This window comes from Cupressus sempervirens, chromosome 1, assembly GCF_028749045.1.
Source record: "Cupressus sempervirens isolate cs-2001-9-10 chromosome 1, ASM2874904v1, whole genome shotgun sequence".
NCBI lineage: Eukaryota > Viridiplantae > Streptophyta > Pinopsida > Cupressales > Cupressaceae > Cupressus > Cupressus sempervirens.
In genome coordinates this window covers 74,216,417-74,235,822 of record NC_143118.1, presented here as the reverse complement: position 1 = coordinate 74,235,822, position 19,406 = coordinate 74,216,417, and the positions used below count along the sequence as shown (strand labels likewise).

General features: G+C 33.5%; 1 protein-coding gene across 1 annotated transcript; it reads left to right on the top strand.

The window, feature by feature from the left end:
• Positions 1-14,491: 14,491 nt before the first annotated feature.
• On the top strand, positions 14,492-16,447 carry LOC149576240 (F-box/kelch-repeat protein At2g44130-like). Its single transcript, XM_089794100.1, has 5 exons — positions 14,492-14,884; positions 15,071-15,298; positions 15,514-15,531; positions 15,942-16,067; positions 16,151-16,447. Exons 1-5 carry the CDS (start codon positions 14,492-14,494, stop codon positions 16,445-16,447), a joined length of 1,062 nt encoding a protein of 353 aa, XP_089650226.1.
• Positions 16,448-19,406: the final 2,959 nt, after the last annotated feature.

Genomic DNA, 19,406 nt, shown 5'->3' with positions numbered 1-19,406 from the left:
GACTATTTTAATGCTTAAAATGAGGCATATTTTGAAAATAACCATAGCATCAAAAAGGTAGGAATTAAAGCAATTTGAATATCTAGGTAATAACTGGCTCTATTTGTGGACAAGGACTAACAATGATGAAACTCGAATCCAAAATAACTAGAACAGTGCTTTATCCATTAGGTTGTAGAGTCACTTGAGGAACCACTTTGCAAAAGAGGGAACAAACACTGAAAATGGGACAACAAAAAGAAAAACCAAAAGAAAGAAAAACTAATAGGAGCACACCAAAAATGAGACAACTTATATACAAAAAGGTGCCACACTACACATTTACTAATGATAATGCTTCAAGTGTTGCCCATTGTAAGGTAAGGGCAACTGGGTACCACTTAGGTATGATAAAATAAAGGAATTTTTCCTGCATACCTATTTGATTTGAAATGGACCTCTCCATAAGGAGTCAAATTTTCCATGTAAACCCTTTGGCTCTCTACACTTATCACAAAGTAGGATGAATCACCTTCCTAGAACACCCTCAGTTTAGCTTTTTTATCAAATAACTTCTTTATGTGGGATTGATGTTCTTGTATTCTGTCTACAACCACATCTCCCTTCTCTTCTAGTTTGGTCAAATATAATATTCACTTTTCAAGAGCATCTTTGAATTCATAGTTTTCAATAGCATCTTGTAAGTTCAAAATAGATAATTCCAAAGAAAGAGGGAAAACTAGTTCAGTACCATATAGGATTTCAAAGGGAGATAGTCTTGTTGCTCTCTTCTTTGTGGTATGATCTACCCATAGTGCATCATACAAGTGTTTATGCCAAGACCTCTGATTAACATCTATCAATTTTCACACAAGGGACATAATATTTTTATTGCTCGATTCTTCTTGACCATTTCCTTGTGTGAAATAATCTACGGAGTGAGAGAGAATGATTCCATATTCATAGTAGAAGGCTGATATCTCCTAGGAGGAAATTTTTTTAGCATTATTAGTAACAATCTTGTTAGGAACCTGACACCTAACCAAAATATTTTTCTTGATGAAACTACACACCACTTCTAGAGTCATTTTCTTGACTGGAATGGCCTCTACCCACTTGGTAAAATAATTAGTTGCCATTAAAATGTGAGTATGTTCGATAGTGGATGAAGGATGGATAGGACCAATTAAGTCCAAACCTCATTGTTGAAAGGGTTCTTCGTTCAATATTGGTTTCGAGGATAGTACTGCTCATTGGACTCTTCCTTTGAAATTTTGACATGATTCACACTTCTTGACCCATTCTTTTGCATCTGTGAACATCCTAGGCCAAAAAAAATAGTTTCTCAAAATTTTATAGGCTATGATCAATGTTGAGTAATGACCTCCACATGTTTCATTATGAAACAATTGAAGCAACTACTTCCTTTGTTCAAAATCAACACATCTCAAGAACATACCATCTATTCCATTCTTGTACAAAATGTCACCCGAGATAATGTACTTCATAGATTTCAATTTTAGGGTCCTCTTCTCTTTGGGTGATAGATTAACTAGGAATTCTCCATATGCCAAAAAATAGGTGATATTAGAAAACCAATTATTGACATTACTAATGAATAGAACTAATGGAATTTATTCTTCTGTCTCTTCCTTATTCTTGGGAGATCCTTCTGCGATAGCTTTAGACAAACCTTTTCCGTTGAAAAGCTTTGTAGGTTTGGTATCGAGATCATATTCTTATAATTTAGCTATACAAGAAGCTCTTTTGTTCACACTGATCTCTTGCTATGTTAGAAGAGTCTTCACTGTTGAATTGGGAACAAATAGCTTGGAGTGAGAGTTCAGGATGTAAAACCTTAATTTTTTTGCTACTATGACTAGAGCATATGTATTCTTCTCAATTAGAGAATACTTTAATTCATGTTTCTTAAGAGGGACACTCATGAATGCTACTGGGGCCTCAACATTGTCTTTGTTAGGTTGAGTGAGTATAGCAAATCAGGTGCTCTTAGATGCATTACAATACAAATGAAATTTTTTACAAAAATTTGGATAAGAAAGGGTAGGGGCATTAGCAATCATAGCCTTGATTTGTTCAAAATAATCCATACCTTCTTTTGTCCATTTAAAATTTATATTCCCATTCATCATATCCACAATCAACTTCATAATTTCAAAGAAGTCTAGTAAAAACCTCCTTATGAAGTTTATCTACCCAAAGAAAGACCTGACCCCTAGTTTACTCATGGGAAGTGACAATTGTTGGATAACTTTCACTCTCTTGGGTCTATCTAAATACCCTCTTTGGAAATAATGTTTCCAAGTAATTTTCCTTCTATCACTCCAAATATAGACTTCTTAGGATTTAGCAAGATGTCAAGGGTTCGCTTCAATGCAAGATAGATTCCAAATGATGGACATGGTCTCTTCTATGTTTCAAAAATATTGTAAGATCATCAAGGTACATGACAATGATCTTATTCTTGAGATTTGCAAATGAATGATCCATTGCCCATTGAAAGGTGGGTCCAACATTTATCAAACCAAAAGGCATACAATTGTAGGAAAATGTACCCCATGGAGTGGTAAAAGTTATTTTATGATATTCAGGTGCAACACTAATCTAATTATAACCAAAGAAACCATCTAACATTGACATGAGCTCAGAACTAGATACCATCTACAAAATATGATCCGTGATAGGCAGCCTATAATTATCCTTCCTTAAGTGATGTCTAATTCAAAATCCAAAAGTCGACACATATTCTTATCTCACCATTCTTCTTCCTAACTAGGATGATATTGGCTACCCACATTGAATGGTGAATAGGGTAGATAATCTTTTCTTTAAGCATTTTATCAACTTCATTAAATATAGCATCAATGACCTTCGGATTGGATTGCCTTTTTGTTTTCCCAAAGTGAGTTGAAGCAGGTTTCAAAGGAATCTGATGTTTAAATTTTCCATTCATGAATTCTTTCAAACTTTCATAACCCCAAGCAAAAACATCTTGGTAAGATTTCAACAGATTTGTGAACTCTACTTTCTCTTCTGATGACAAATCTTTCCCTATAAGGACCCTCTTTGGAATTTCTTTAGAACCAATGTTTACCTTCTTATAACCCAAAGAATTAGAAGATTTAGTATCTTCAACCTTCTCTTTCCTTTTATCTTCCTTATCAAAAAGAATTTCAAGGGTAACTAACCCTCTTGGAATAACATTACCTTGCAATTGAATGATCTTAGGATTATCTCCTCATGATCCTTAAAAATTCAAATCTGAAAATGGAGGATGCCCTCAAGAAATGTAATAATTTTCCCATCATCATCAAAGACTTGCCAATGTCGATCATTATTCAGCACACTAGGTCTATGAATCATCTTTACTATCCAGATATCTTTGTTGAACTCAAGATGAGAAATAAGGAGAGAGGCAGAGACTATGAGACAATCAACTTTAGAATTTTGTACGTGAGGGATAGCAGATAAACAAAAAGCATCAAAATGCTCAATCTCATCCCACACTCTATTTCTATATGCATTCAGTCTTGCATCCTTTGTTTGATATTACTTCCACACCTAGTTAACAACTAATTCTACATCTCCCAATACCTTGAGTTGTTTGATCCCTTTTTCTCTTGCATACTCAAGGTCGAGTAGAAGAGCTTCATATTTTGTGATATTATTAGTGGTTTCAAAAACTAATTTATAAGCTTTCGAGAATTTTTCTCCTTTTCATGATATCAAAACTATCCTGACACTTGAACTAGATGAAGAAGAACTTTCATCAAATTACATGGACCATAATTCATTGGTTACATTGGGCATAAGGGGCTCAGATAAATCCTCTTCAATAGATGTCATCATATATATTACATGTTTGGTATTAACATACAATATTTTGGCCCTTGGATCATATAATTTCAAGACTGTATATTTAGCTTTAGGTTCAAGATTGAGTTTAACCCTTTTATCTCGAATCAGCTAAGGGCATGAGACATGTCCATCTTGATTTCACCGCTGAGATCTTTGCAAAATCTTCTGCTTAATAGCATCCCATAACTAGTTCGGAAGGTATTCAATTTTGACTTCCTTTTGTGATGTGTTGCAAGGGCTACTTGAGCATCTTTTGACTAGCCAACCAGACGGAATTGTTTCACCTCCATAGAAGAAACGTTGTTTGATGGTTTGTTTAAGAGAGGCCTAGGGCATGGGCCACGTTTAAAGGCATAACATTATCAGATGCACTAGAATCAGTGATACAATTACTAAAATTACATTCGGCTATATAGAGGGAAACATAGAATGGATCAGGTTTATCTGACAAAGAAGCTAAAACAAATGATTCTTTCTCAACCATGAGCCCTTCTAGATTATTTTCCTCTTCTATAGAAACTCCTGACTCATGGTTGATAGTAATCTTAGGTGAACCTTTTCCTTTACCAATGCATTGAATCAACCTTTCTAATTGATGTGGGTTGGCTTTTGGGTAGTCTAACTGAGAAATTTGTACTTTAGTCTTCTTACAATGATGAATAAAATCTAAAGAGTCTTTAAAAATGCAAGAAGATTTGACTTTATCTGCTTCCTTTTCTTGCGAAGGCTCTTCTAGAGTATGCTTCCGAGATAGAATTTTCTTAGTAGTCTCATCAAAGGCTTTATCCTTTGCTTCTTTTCCCCACTTCTCTTCTAATATTTGTCTCTAATTTGGTGTAGCCACATTGCAAGAATGATTGTTAATATCTTCAACCTTCTCATCATCAGATTCATATTCTAGAAAGTTAATGGAAGAGGTCCCAATAGTAGGTTCTGTTACATCTTTCGGTGCCACATATTCTTCTATTTTCTTTAATATCAAATGTATTTGCATGAATATGGCCATCTCAAGACAACTTGCACCATCATGATCTATCATTAGGTGAAAATCACACATAGTAGCTTGATTACTAGATGATGCGGGATGCTTGATAGCTAACCTTTGTGTTGGATGGGGTAGCCATTTAGACTATTTTTTTTTTTGATATGGCATATAATTCCTCCTTGAAATATCTTGATACAAAGGTGGAGGATTTTGTGGTAATTGCTTCTTGATTTGTAACACATGATTAGCCAATTTTTGATATAAAGGGTCAGTCAGAGTGACAAGAGCTTGCTGACCCTTTCCATTTTGTAGATCATGACTCCATTTTCTTGAACTAAGCAAGTCATCCTCCACCTCGATAGCCAAAGTTTGAGCAACTACTAGATTAGGAGCTCTTCCCCTTTGTATTTGAAAACTTACATCAGAAGGTTGAGCATTGATGAAGAAAGTCATTTGATTTTCTTCAATGGGTCTTTTGTTGATAGGAATTTGATTTACTATCTAATCAAAATGAGCAATGAATTCTTGCATTGGTTCATGAATTTCCTTCTTCATTTGAGTTAATTAGGAGAGAAGAAAATGTTCATCTTTGGCAGTTTTAAATCTCTTGAAAGCTTGAATCAAGGTTTCCCATGAAGTCACTGATTCAGTTGGTAGCTGACCAAACCATTCAGCCACAACTTCTATGAGTATCGTAACAAAGAGACAAACATAAACATCTTCATGTTGAATTGCAAGAACCACACTTGCTATAAAAAATGCACTGGTGTGTTGATTAGTGGTGATTTTTCCATTACCAGAAAACTAAGGAAGAATTTTTCAAGAGCCAATGGGCATGTCATGTAATTGATTCCCTAAACCTAAGGTATCAATAGCATCTCCCCATGGGACTGTGGTTGTGGTGCTTTTTGTGCCATAGTTGGGAGAATGATGTTCAAGGGATGCAAGTTTAAGGCTAGAGGTACAAGGGTACTTGGTAGGATTAGAGCTTGAGGGGCCACAAGATAAATAAAAGCCTTCGGTGGTGAAGATGGCCTACTAACAGACTTAACCTTCTTCCTCTTCTTAGGAGTAATCGGCTTGAGATCTACCTTCCAAAGGGCTTCAAAATCTTCATCTAGTAGACCTTTTTGTTTTTCTTCTTGGGATAACTACTATTCTTTCAATGACCAAGATTTCCTAACCAGTAGGAGCTCTTCATAAGATTTCCCCAAATTCTTCTTCTTCTTCTTCAAGAACTTCATTTACTTGATGATATTGGTAAGCACTTTGTCTACACCTCTAGGGTAGATTGTTCAAGTCTAAAATAATATCCTCCTAGGTGTCCTAGAAGAAAAGGTTTGGTTGGAGAATAGGAAAAATGTTCTCATGGGGTACCACCATTGTGCTTCATCATAGGTGTCTGTCAACCTTTTTGCATTTAGTCTCCCTAGTAGAGTCACCAAAAATCTGTTGCTAAATAGATTTGTCACTTAGAAAATATGTGATTTAGCCCAATGGAGTTTGTGGCAAATCAATGTCTCCAATAGTTGGATATGCCCTTGATATATGGCATTCCTCTGCATTTAGAGGGGCAACTCCCTTGTATGATGTAATTTTAAAGATTTTCAAATAAAGAATCCAAAATTTTAGAGATCAATAGAAAGCCATTCATGACAAATGCAACGCACGACTTCAAAACTTTCTTGAGACAACATAAAATGATAATAAAGGCAATCAAGAATTACACTTGAAAATGATCATTATTACCTTGCTAATTCATGATTTCTAAGCATTCACACAATACTATAAAAACATTCACCACAAAAAGAATCAATAGCTTATGTTGCAACAATCTATATTTTAGAACAAGAAATAAAATGCATGTCTCATTTTATTTTCTTGCACCAAGAACATAAATAGAGATTTTTTATTTCAAAGAGAAATGTTGTACACACTTTCCAAAATTTTTCTCCTAATCAAAATTTTAGCATAATGTTCCCTTATTCTAAAGTCCCCCAAAAAGTCCCTTACAAAGCCAAAAAGACTCCTTATCTAGACATAGAGGTTAAGAACTACCTCTTTGTGTTTAATAACTAACTCAAAAATACATAATTTTGGAGAGGTTAATTAATCTCATTAAAATTAACCTATACAAAGAAAACTTCCAAAAACAAAACTTTAGCTAGAATTACTAAGAATGTATACATATCCAATCACTGGTCTTCTAGCTATGAACTCTATCTATCTAGACATGATTGACTTATCCTAGAAAGTCCTATAAGCATCGAGGATGATTATCATTGAATCATAATTGGGAATGAAAAGGTTCTCCCTCTTGAGTTTGGTTCTAAAATATTTCTCCCGTATCTTTTCTGACTCTTGTTGATAGGCTGAAATGTTGCAATCTTCTAGAAAGACTATTCATCATAGTTTTGGCATCCGATACTCAAGTCTCTATTTCTAAATGAATTTGGATACTAAAAGAATCAAGAAGAAATTGGCAATCAATATGTTGAATATCATGTACTGCCACCCCATGTGTGATAGTAGAGACTACTTCATCTGCAACTTTTGTTTTCAACTATTCCATGAAGCTGTTAACTTTTAAAACTCAATGATCCCTTTTTTGATATTCTATCACCTTCCAATTAATATTTTTACTCCATATACGTGTCTAATTCTTAGTTGGATCAACAATAATTTTCTTGAGAACCAGGGTGTTTGTATCTAACTTGGCCATTTCTTGTAATTCATCAACTACATTTGTATCTAACTTGGCCATTTCTTGTAATTCATCAACTACCTTTTTCCAGGTGACTTTATGCTCTTTGCTTCTTTCTAGCTCTTTAGACATTTCTTCTACCTGTTTGATGGCTTTTCCATATATTTCTTTCACTCTAATTATGAGCTTGAAGCATCTTCTATCATTTTGTTTATCCAAGCTTCAATCATCATACTATGTGACTTGTGTTTGTTTACTCTTTCAACAACATCATGATCAAGAATGCCATCAAGGCCCGCTAAAGCTGGTGAAGTATCTACTGCCTTTGTATTAGAACAATCACTAATTGAATTGATGTAAGACACCATCATTTAAACTTTCTCTTTCAGTTGCTCCTTGAATCTTTTATCTTTCTTTGCTCTTTGTAACATTTGGCAATAGTCACTTCAAAATTCTGAAAGTCTCTTTTTGCAGTAGATGGACCAAGATCAACCTTATCCAGAATGAAAATTGACTTGGATACTTCATCAATATTCTTTTAAATTATGGGCTTGGCTATTTCTATATATACATTTCCTAAAGTTTTATCAACGGCCAACCTGGACATCACTTTAGTCATTTTCACTTTAGGAGGCTTCTGAAGGAAACTATAGATTACATCAAATGGAGGTGGGATCATCTGAATCACTTTCTTCTTCTTTTGGAGATTGGTTTGGAACCATGAATGTGTAGTATCTGGAAGTGAAACTTGCATGTCACCTGTTATATTTTCAGCAATCATCATTAAATCTTTTGAATTAGATAATTGATTATGCAACCATGTGATGTCTATTAATGATATCTCAAGAGCAGTGAGGCTTGAATGAGGAATTACTATGTCATGAGAGGATGTAACTAGGATGTGTTGTTCAAAAATTTAAGGAGTTCTTTCATCCTTCTCATTAAGTTCATTTCCTTTCTGATTCACTCTAGTAGATTTATCTTTCATTTTTTTCCTTCTTCTTTTGACTGTAAACTTAGCTAGCTGATTTAGATCTTCATCTTGATCTAGAGAACTCCTATCCAATTGTTGTATTTTCTCACCAAAAGTTGCCTCTAATGCCATTCAAGATGATGCTCCTTGATTATCTCTTCTCTCTTTACTTTGAAATTCGCCAGTCACTTTTTCTGCTATGATTTTGCTGACCCAATCTCTTGTTCTTTTAAGGACATAGCCAGTTCTTTCTTTTAGGCTTTTTAACTCCTAAACTGACCAATCAATATGAGGAAGATCTAGTAATTCAATTTTCTCATAGTAGAAGATATCAACCAAGGAAACTTCAAAATCATTTATACCTGTCACACCAATATCCACCTTGAAGTCTATCATTTGCCTTACAATAAGTCATATTCTATCTCTCTTCCTGACTTTGAAATCATTTTTGCAATCCTCGCAAAAATCCTATAGAGCCAGAAAGTGACTGAGGCTAGGGTTTAGCTATAACTCATTAACTACATAGCTTTTACTATCATAAGGAAAATGCATAGTATACTTGGATGCAAATTAATTGTGGCAATGAATATCTATATGTTCCTTGTATCTGATGCAGTCTCATAGCTATAATATCTAATGTTGATAGGGAAAGGTATTTCATCTATTCTTTTGTTCTTGCTAAGTTTATTGATTTGACTAATTTTCTTGCATATTTCAATCAAGAGCAATTTATCATCAACAAACCTAGGTAGCGTTAGGGGATATTTATCATAAGTAGCTAATTTGATATAAGTGAACTTCAGGTACTATACGAAAACATTTTCATACTTTTATACTTCCATTGCTAATTTTGATGAAATTTTGAGTCCCACGTTTCCCTGAATTTCTCTTACAATCAACATTGTGAACACATCCTTCACCTTTTGAAAATGATGCAGGCTATTGTCATACTATATCTAAGGGAGATGGTTGTAAATAATAGCTGTATCATCATATATACCTTTTAGGTGAAGCCTTGGCCAACTTTTGGTGCTTGTAATAGTGTAGAAAAGGTACGAAATCACAAAAATAATCATTTTCTTGGAGTTCTATGAGCCACCTATTTAGTGAGTCATTGATAATTTCAGCCCAATCAATGTGTTGCTTCCCTTCATAGACCATGTTAATAAGTTCAGGAACATCCAACCTTCAAACTCATGTGAATCACGAAGTCCTATTATTTGACTTAATAGAGTTACCATGTTTGCTACATCTTCCTTTAACAATGATCTATGGATGGACTTGGCTAGTTGAGATTTCTCTTTCCTTGGTTTCAAGAGCCATGACCTAGCAACAATGTTCAAACACTGAGTGTTATTTTCCATATAATACTCCTTGATGCTGCTTAAACTAATGTTGGCATATTGCACTCTAGTAGGTAATCGGAAGGAAATGGCAATAGAAACAGGATCCAAAGGGACAATCATTTTATTATTTGATGAAATGACTTCCCTACTATTTGGATGATAGGCCTTCAAGCATTCCAAAACTAGATCAAGACACTACACTAAGATGGGGTGCCCTCTTACTCGAGCCAGGTCACTTTCCAATATCTTTTCGGCTAAAGGAGTCTTGTCATTGCTCTCAAGAGATTATCAAAAATCTTGAAGGAAAAAACATCCTAAAATTGTATCACCAATGTCAAGAAGTGTACTTTTTAAAATGGGAGCATAATCTGGCCTTTGATATTTGTATTTCATGGTTCAACTATTGATCTTCCTATTGATTACTTTAAATGTTTTCAATTTCCTCAATGTACATTGCAAATTAGAGACTTCACAAAACTTATTTAGAGACACTCAAACATCTACTCCATTTGAAAACTCATCTATCAATTCCCATATACTACTATGTAAAAGTGCCCAAGCTAGCTCCAATATTTGGTTCCAATACTTTTAATAACTCTACATGTATTTGATCAATGCATCATTTGAAGCAACATATATATAGAACTCTATCTTGATACTATCTAATTGTCAAGTTAATTCACAAAACCATGAGTTGAGGGAAGCCTGCCATTTCATCAAATAGTTTGATCACATTCTAAATGCCCATTCCATCAAACCAATCAAATCCAGCCCAAGGGATATGGTGTCTATAGGAGCCTTTTGTTAAATGAATCAATGTTAATTCTTGATGCATCTGCATTGAGTATTGTGGATTGGGAGATGTAGGGAAAATCAAGGCCAAGGGTATAGATGTTTCTCCAAATAGCTGATGTGCTTTGACATGTATACACCTTCTAATCAAATGTGGTCACATATAAAGAGACACAAATGATTTGCTACATCCACCTCTATTCTAAATACTCTAGCCTTGACCACATGGGTTGTCACATTGGTGGTGAAAGCTATTACTAGCTTCTTTACTTCTTCACGTCAATCTAAGACTCGAGAAGCATGTGCTTGGATGATCACATATTTTATTCAAAACTCAAAACTTTTGTCACATGCGGCTTGAACTATCTGCTAAAACTCAATTTGTAGGAAATGTTAGAGCTAAGCCATTACATAAAACAATTTAGAGGCTTTGCATTTGTTAATTATGAACGCTACTATCTCCCACACAGAAGTGGATGAAGGCAATTTTGGTAGTCAATGTTTCCAGAGCATTTGATCAAACACTTGTTGTGTTTTCATCCATGAAGCTTTACATTTTCATTGTGATCATGTACATGGGAAACTTGCAAGCTCTCAATCTAGAAGCACTCTGTATCTAATCTTTATTTGATCACCAATATTGCTCTCTATTTTAAAAGAATAAATCCAATTAGAAAGGCATCGAACTCCCTAATTTTTATCCTTCTAAGGGATGTTATTATTTATCACCTTTGTTTGTGTGGAATGTCCAATCATGCTGGGGAGTGTACGACATGTTCTTTGAAAATTCAAATTTTCTATTCCAGATGTTGAGACTATTATGTTAGATAAATTACATGCTTAAATTGCTAGTTATTAACTCTATGTTTGAATGTCCTTCAACTCTTGGGAACCAGAACACAATTTTCATTGCTTCTACCTTTCATTTCCTTCATCTTTATCATTTGAAATGTTAATAATTGTCTTAAAAACACATATTTTGGACTTGAATATTAACCTCTTTTTAAAAGGTTAATGGTTAATGCTCAATGGTTTGGTTGGGAATATGTTTTTTGACCCACAAAACTTAACCTTCTAAAAAGGTTAATTTTTGCAAAATTATCTTAGCCTATTGATAGAGAGGTTAATGGTTAAGATTTTGAAGTGAAATACATATTTTAGCAATTGATCTTAACTATTTTTTAGAGGTTAATGGTTAATGATGCAATTGAAAATACCTATTTTTTGTTCCTTCATTAACCTACAACAACTTTGGACTTGGAAGCTGGATTTTGAAAATTCAAATTGTTGGATGAAGCTAAGAATGAGCCAAAGATATTGAAGGGAAAAATTTCTCCAAAAATTTGAGAGTAAATGACTATTTTAATGCTTAAAACAAGGCATATTTTGAAAATAACCATAGCATCAAAGAGGTAGGAATTGAGGCAATTTTGATCATTAAAATAATGATGAACACATGTAATAACTAAGTAACTCAACACATATATCAACTGAGTATGAAATAACATCCAATCAAATTCGGTAACTAAGTACCGCTAATCATAAAATATAATCAGAAAACTGCCCTAGAATAATCTGACAATACAATCATAAAAGTCAACTAGGGGAAGACATTACATCCACTCCCCATAGACTTAGGCTTACTCTTGGAAGCCTACAAGAATCCAACACTACAATTTGAGAAGTGAACTAGGGGTGGGCATTACACTCCATATATTCCAAACCAAATGTTTAATTAAAAATATGATAGAATTGAGCTAAAAGTATTTCAATTGCGTATCTATTCTAATGGTAGTGATGGAAGTTCTTGATTTGATACCCAATTGATCTAATATCTACAATTATTGACTTAATATCCTTAATTTTCAAAACATTGTACCAATTATTACATGATTTAAAAGCTTTTAGTAAAACAATGAATACCCATAATTAAATGAAATGTTCCCTTAGTTATAAAAAACTAGGAAAGTGATACAACGTCAGTTGTTTAAATATGAGTATTCTTTTTGTAGGCATTGGCTAATCTCCAAACAAAATGCACCAAAGACAAAAAGAATAAAAGTCAAACACGATTTTAGATTCACGAAAACACAGCGAAATTTTCTCAAAAATTTTGTTTTTTTTTATATGAAGATCAAATGCTGAAAATTTCAAAAAATTCATTGTGTTTTCATTTTTTTGAAATTTAGTCAATGGTGCAATTTGTAGGGAGGATAGCTACATCTCTTTTTCCATGACTATTGGTCTAACTTTTTATTTGGATTGTTTTGACATCTTAGTAAAAAAAAATGCTAATGTCACATGATAATGTGGATATGGAATTTTCACATAGAATTGTGAGTCTTCCCTCTATGTTGAAAGAAGGGAGAAGAGTTTGCAATAATATGTGTATTAGATTTTTAGTACCAAAGCTCTATGTCATTGATCTAAGTGATAATTTTCTTGTAACGCATCTCCTTTGGTTGGAGAAGGCTAAGAAAAACTAGAGCTTGTTGGAGACATCAAGTAAGCAACCACTCACAATATCCTGACTGAAACAACTACATTGACACATAGCTACACTTGCTAGATTTAGAATCTAGGTTGCCCAAACTAACCATTAGACTAGAAGTGACACAACCTATGTTGGCTTTCTTGGTTTTTCTTAACAGTTTATGTCGGAACATAACAAACACATCTGCAATAGTCAACTTTCGTGTTTGTCTCATCTATTCTCCAATTTGGTCAAATATATGAGGCCTACCTTCTTGTGAATAATCAACAAAGAATTTATCATAATTGAAATGTGGAGCCCTCATGTCCTGCAATGTAGGTGCACAAGCATGTTCAAGGTGTGAATGGTGGGTTTTAAGTCACATTCTATCATCTCATCATAGAGTTTAGCAACTTCATCTGGTTTATATAGATCTTCCATGACACTGATTAGAGCATTGGACATTTGGCTGTCATGAGGAATCCCAAATTTGTAGTATTCCATCAAAAGAAATATTTGCACCGCTTTTAGTTTCATCTCTCTACTAGTTGCCCAATATTTGATGGCAAATTTATTTGTTTTGACAAAACATTATCCATGTTCTTTAGTTTTCCCTCGCACATAGAAATTTCCTTTTCAAGAACTCTTCTAAGAGTGAAAATTTTGCACATTGCATTTCCCATTTCACTTCCTACTCTTTTTCACTTAATGTTATTTTAGGTTATGTTTGTATACATTTGTGTTTGTGGAAATTATCTTTAAATTCTAAATTCAAAGTAGAAGAAATCTTCTCCATTATTATTATATTTATTTTGTGATGTTTGAAGTTCTATTTAAGAATTAATTTTAAATTATTTTAACAAGATATTATTAAATTGGAAGATATATTATTATGTTTTAAACTTGTCTAATCCTATAATAGTTTCTTCCACTTAATCAAACAAAGTTTAGATTAAAAGCTAATATTAACTTTAATGTATATATATATATAATTTGATTTGATTCTTTTATTGTATTTCACTAGATATTTTTATCAATATATTATTTTTTTAAATTAAAGAATCTACTTGTTGATATATTCTTTAAATATAATTTTAGAATATCTATTTTTTAAAATAATTTATAACTTATTGATCCTTATTATGTTTAGTATAAAAACAATCTCAATATAATAAAATTAGTAAAAAATATAATGTAATTTTTCAATGCAACTGATATTTTAAAAATAGTGAGATCGATTAAAAATAATAAGAACATCAGCCGTATTCTATATTTAGAACTGTTTTAGAAAAAGTGAGTAAATATAGAAAAAATTAGTATATATGAAGGCACTTTCCGCTGGGTACAGACAGCACGGCATATGTTTGAGACGTTACAGCTATCAACTTTGTTTCGAATTCATGTGAGCACTGATAAGATTTGGCAAGCATCAAGATTATTTGAGAATCGTTTCAGTGCAATTCTAGAAGTGCTGATGGACTATTTTAGTGCAATTCTAGAAGAATTGGTGAGAGAAATCTTAATGAGAGTGCCTTTTGCATCTCACGAGAGAGTGAAGGATGTATGTAAGAGTTGGAAGAGAATGTTGGAAAACTCAGAGTTTTACGAAGACAGGAGGAGTCGTGGGAGGTCCGAAGAGTTGATATGTTTGATTGAGAATGTTCACATAACTACATTTGACCCAGTTAACCAGTTGTGGGGAAGACTGCCTCCTGTCCCTGCCAAATTTAAACTCTACTCATTATCCAAGTGTGTTTGTGTGAAGCATAAACTAGTTTCAGGGTAGGTTCAAAGAGGAAGAGAATATTTTGTGTCTTTCCAGTGGAGCAAAGGTGCAGATCCGCCCACCACAGAGATCATGTTTGACTTTGCATGTTGTTTGGTCCACTTTGCCCAACGTCTGGTTTGTTGAAGATTGTGAGCATCCCATTGTGGCCAGATTTGGATGCTGTGGCAGAATTTGTGGGCGGAAGTTGATGGGCTTCCTCAACCGCTTGACAGGGTTGATGCTGCGGTGTTTGGGGATGATGGGATTTTCTACATGTATTACCCTACAGAGGGAGATGTGTTTCTGTTGAGATGTCTCAATACTTGTCCCAGAGCAAGATCGAATCTTTGGCCACTATCATGCTTTGATTCTGATGCTGAGAGGGGAAACTATTATTTAGTAATTGAAAGTCTTTTCAATATATTTAGTACTTGTACTTGAATAATTTTAAAAAAAATACTCAAAACATGCGTCATCTACAGCGTTACATTTGAAAATTAAGAATCAATGTCTATATTTAAAAGCATACCTATATTTAGAGTCAATCATATTCTACTTCAATATATATAACTTATGAAAAATAATTTAATACGAGTTGCAATTTATTTGAGCAGAGTGTAACAGCAGAATTGGTTGGTAATGGAGTATTTTGAGGTAATTCCAGAAGATTTGGTGAGAAAGATCTTAATGAAAACGTCTTGTGAATCTCCCGCCATTCTGAAGACAATTTGTAAAAATTGGAAGTTCGTGCTGGAAAATCCCAAGTTTTATGAGGAAAGATTGAGCGAGTGTGGGTCTAAGGAGTTGATATGTTTGCTTGGAAATGTAGGTCCTCTTGTAACTATATACGACCCCATTAACAAATCATAGAAAACACTCCCAATTTCAATTCTACTCATTTTCCAAATGTATTTGTGTTAAACAAAAACTGGTTTTATTAGGTTCATATGAGCACTACAAGTACACTGCAGGTTTGAAGTGCAAAAGACTGGCGAGAAATTACAGGGCCATTTTGATCTTTGATTTTGTGTCTTGTAAATAGCGGATAGGTGCAGATATATTGCAAGAGGAAGATTTTGCGTGTTGTGAATCTTCTCATGAAGGACTGATTTACGTTGCAGGAGGAAGAGTGAATGGTGAAATCACAAGCCAGGCTGCAGTTTACAATGTGGAGAGAGATGAGTGGAGGATTGGTTGTGTTACTCTTTTTTTATGGAAAACATGATGTATGTCATGAGAACGTATCATCAGGAGCTTCAGCGATTTGATCCAGAAAGGGGAGTTTGGTCCACTTCACCCAACATCTGGTTTGTTGAAGATTGTGTTGAGCACATTGTACCTACATTTGGTCATTTGTATTGCTTTCAATGGGATGTTGTGACTAAATATGACTCGGTAGAGAATGTGTGGAAGATTGTTGATGATCTTCCTGAGCCTCTTGACAGAATTGATGCTGCAGTGTATGGGGATGGGATTTTCTTGAGCGGGCTTCAATCAGGCACCAACAATGCAGTTTTCTATATCTACCAACCTCCATTAGAAACATAAACAGAAAAAGAAACAGGGGCGGAACTGAAGAGACGGATATGGGTCTCTGTTGAGAAGCCTCCACAATTTTCCAATATTGATAGGATCAAATCTGTGTCCACTGTGATTGTGATTGTTTGATTGGGGTTTTTCCCAAATTGGTTGTGGTTTTTCATTTGCTGTAAAAATCTGAACTTTTCATTGATTTTGAGAAGACTGCCACAGAGTTGTTTTGGTTTGCCTTGTTTGTTTTAAAACAAATTTCTCTCATCAGGTTTTTTTTTTTCAAATTGATTGTTATTTTATTGGACTCTTCAAATTCATTGGATGTGAAGAACTAATCTCCCAAAAAACTCATCTTCAAATAGTTTACTCACAATATTCATATGCATTAAGCGACATTCGTGAATAAAGCTTCCAACATGTGCATAATGCACTCCTTCATATATTCATGTTTGGTTGCTCCTCCTTAACAAAGTATCATAAAATTTACCTCTATTGCTAAGACCACGTGGAGTTGCATCACAAACTATCAAATAATAGCAAGCATATATGCTTTTTCAGGAATGGTCATTAAATCTGCTTCACTAAGGGAATGTAGCGCTTGGTTGGGCAATTAATTTTTTGGCGCCCTTTCCTTGTGTTTATTTGTTATTTTTCTCAATTTTAATAAAGTGTGGCTTCTTGCTTTCCACTCTTATTCTTCGATGTCTCTCCTGTCTGTCTTTGTTATTACACTTTATGCAATTGAAACTTGAGATGATTGATAGATCTCATTTTGTTTCAATATTATTCTCTGGCCTCCTTCCTCATACGGCAGTTTACTTGTATATTCTTTACTCTGGTTTGAAATGTAATTTGGTTTACTAGTTACTTATCAATTTCAATCTGCAATTAAGAGTTAAGAAAATAAAATCTTTAACTTTTTATAGTCAAATTAGACATGCATTGTAATGGGCCCTTCATTTTGAATGGCTCGCAAAGAGTCCACTAGGATTCAAGTCTTGCTGAGTGCAAGGTTCCGACATCATAAGGGATGAGGCTCCTCACCAAAATAGTTTTTATTAAAAGGGTTTTAAAACAAAATAGTAGAATTGTTAAAAATGTAATATTCATAAACTTACATTTTGCTACATTTTATAAATTATCCTTAGCTACATTTTTGTGTTTTACTTGTCTTAGGCTTGAATGTCAAGAAATAAATGATAAGTAGAAATTAAATTAATATTCTTTATTAAACATTGAATTATGAAATTGGATAAAAAACCTTAAATATATTATAGATCAAGATATAGATCTACCCATTCAAAAGATAGTGGAAACAAGGATATCGATTGTAAATTTATGCTTAGAATAGAAATTGTAATATTTATTGCTACTTTTTAATGCATCTTCTATTTTAAGACTTTTAGAGTAAATACATGAGAATTATATAGGTATTTATATAAGTTTATTTAAAAATAGACAAAATTTCATAGAGTATATTTAATTTTAAATATATATCAATTAAATAACCATTAAATGATGATAATAGTATATTGGATGAAACAAATAGTGAGAATTAGGTAGTTAGCAAAAATGTTGAAATATGAAGTAAAAAAGTGAGTAAATTATCATTTTCATGAACTACTATTCCTAATTTAATCAAAATATTAAATTATATATCAAAACTATTGACTTTACATTATGGAACATTTGTATTGAAGATTTATGTTTATTATGGCATATTATAAATATTATTGTTATTTTTTTATGTACATACTCTAATATAATATTTATTATGTATATCTTACTATTGACTAACTATTGCACCTCCTTGCGGTGTAGGGGCTAAGTTTAAATAGGGAGCATTAGGACATCATGTATGTTTTCAATGTCTCATTTGCAGTTATAGCTAGGGTCCAAGTTGTACATATAGAAAATAGTCTTAACCAAAACATAGATAACCTTCATGTTCCTAAATTTAACTATGAAGAGCCAACTCTTGTAAAATTGTAAAAACAACATGAGCTCTTTGCTAAAAACATGGGGGATGAACTGATGGAGGAGTTACTAGTACAACAAAATTCAAAAAAAGTTATAGAAAATGAAATAAATGTTACTTACAATAAACTAAGGTTAGCTACCACCATGGAGGCTTTGGACAAGTCTCTTGTCCCAAAAGTGAATAAAAAAGGAGGAAGGAAGTCTAAAGCTGATCTTAGGAAATTAGATGATAAAGTGGAAAATTAGGCTAAATTAACAATTCGTTGCTATGCAAAGAAGGGGAAGCTCCTTCCCACAAAATAATGAAGATAATAACTATATAGGGGGAGGGGAATGAATCTACTACCTATGCAAAGATGAATGGTAAACACCAAGATCCACCTCCTAATCTAGGCCCAATTAACACAAGATAAAGTGTCAATTCCTAACCTATACAAAAGGGTGAATTGCTTGGACTTTCTCCTTGACCTCCATAAAGAGAGGATTTTGTGTAAGTAGATATGCAATGTAAAATATGAATACAAAGCGATGAAAATATGTATTCAATTACAAAATAGGAGAAGGCTCACATTGAAGGATACAAACCTAAAAATGCTATGTCAAATGGTCTCCAAAAATGTTGAAACTCATATTATGGACATGAAACTATGAGATATACAAAATCCAAAAATCAATCGGCTCTAGGTCAGAGCTGACCTCTAGGAGAGGTGTTAATCTAGGATAGGGTCAATCTAGAGGGGTGGGGATGTAATGCGTCCCTAACCTTTTATGTCATATCATGAGACCAGTTTTGGATGTTTAAAGTTATACAAAAAGTTATTTGAATCAACACCTTGTTTTGTCTTTTGAGGTCCATAACCTACAAGAAAATGATTTTTTTTGTTGATTGGGGGGTCTCCCTTGATCAAACCCTAGTTTAGGAATTAACCTTGAAATTACAATTAAAATAGAGAATGCTAACATGTAGTAGAAGTAGATATTATATGAAGCAATG

What these genes read in the sequence shown, in the direction of transcription:
- LOC149576240 (XM_089794100.1), top strand. Translation starts at nt 14,492, where the DNA reads ATGTTTGAGACGTTACAGCTATCAACTTTGTTTCGAATTCATGTGAGC. An exon ending in TCTACTCATTATCCAAGTGT is followed by an intron (nt 14,885 to 15,070) that starts GTTTGTGTGAAG and finishes CATTGTGGCCAG; the next exon opens with ATTTGGATGCTGTGGCAGAA. An exon ending in GCCAGGCTGCAGTTTACAAT is followed by an intron (nt 16,068 to 16,150) that starts GTGGAGAGAGAT and finishes ACGTATCATCAG; the next exon opens with GAGCTTCAGCGATTTGATCC.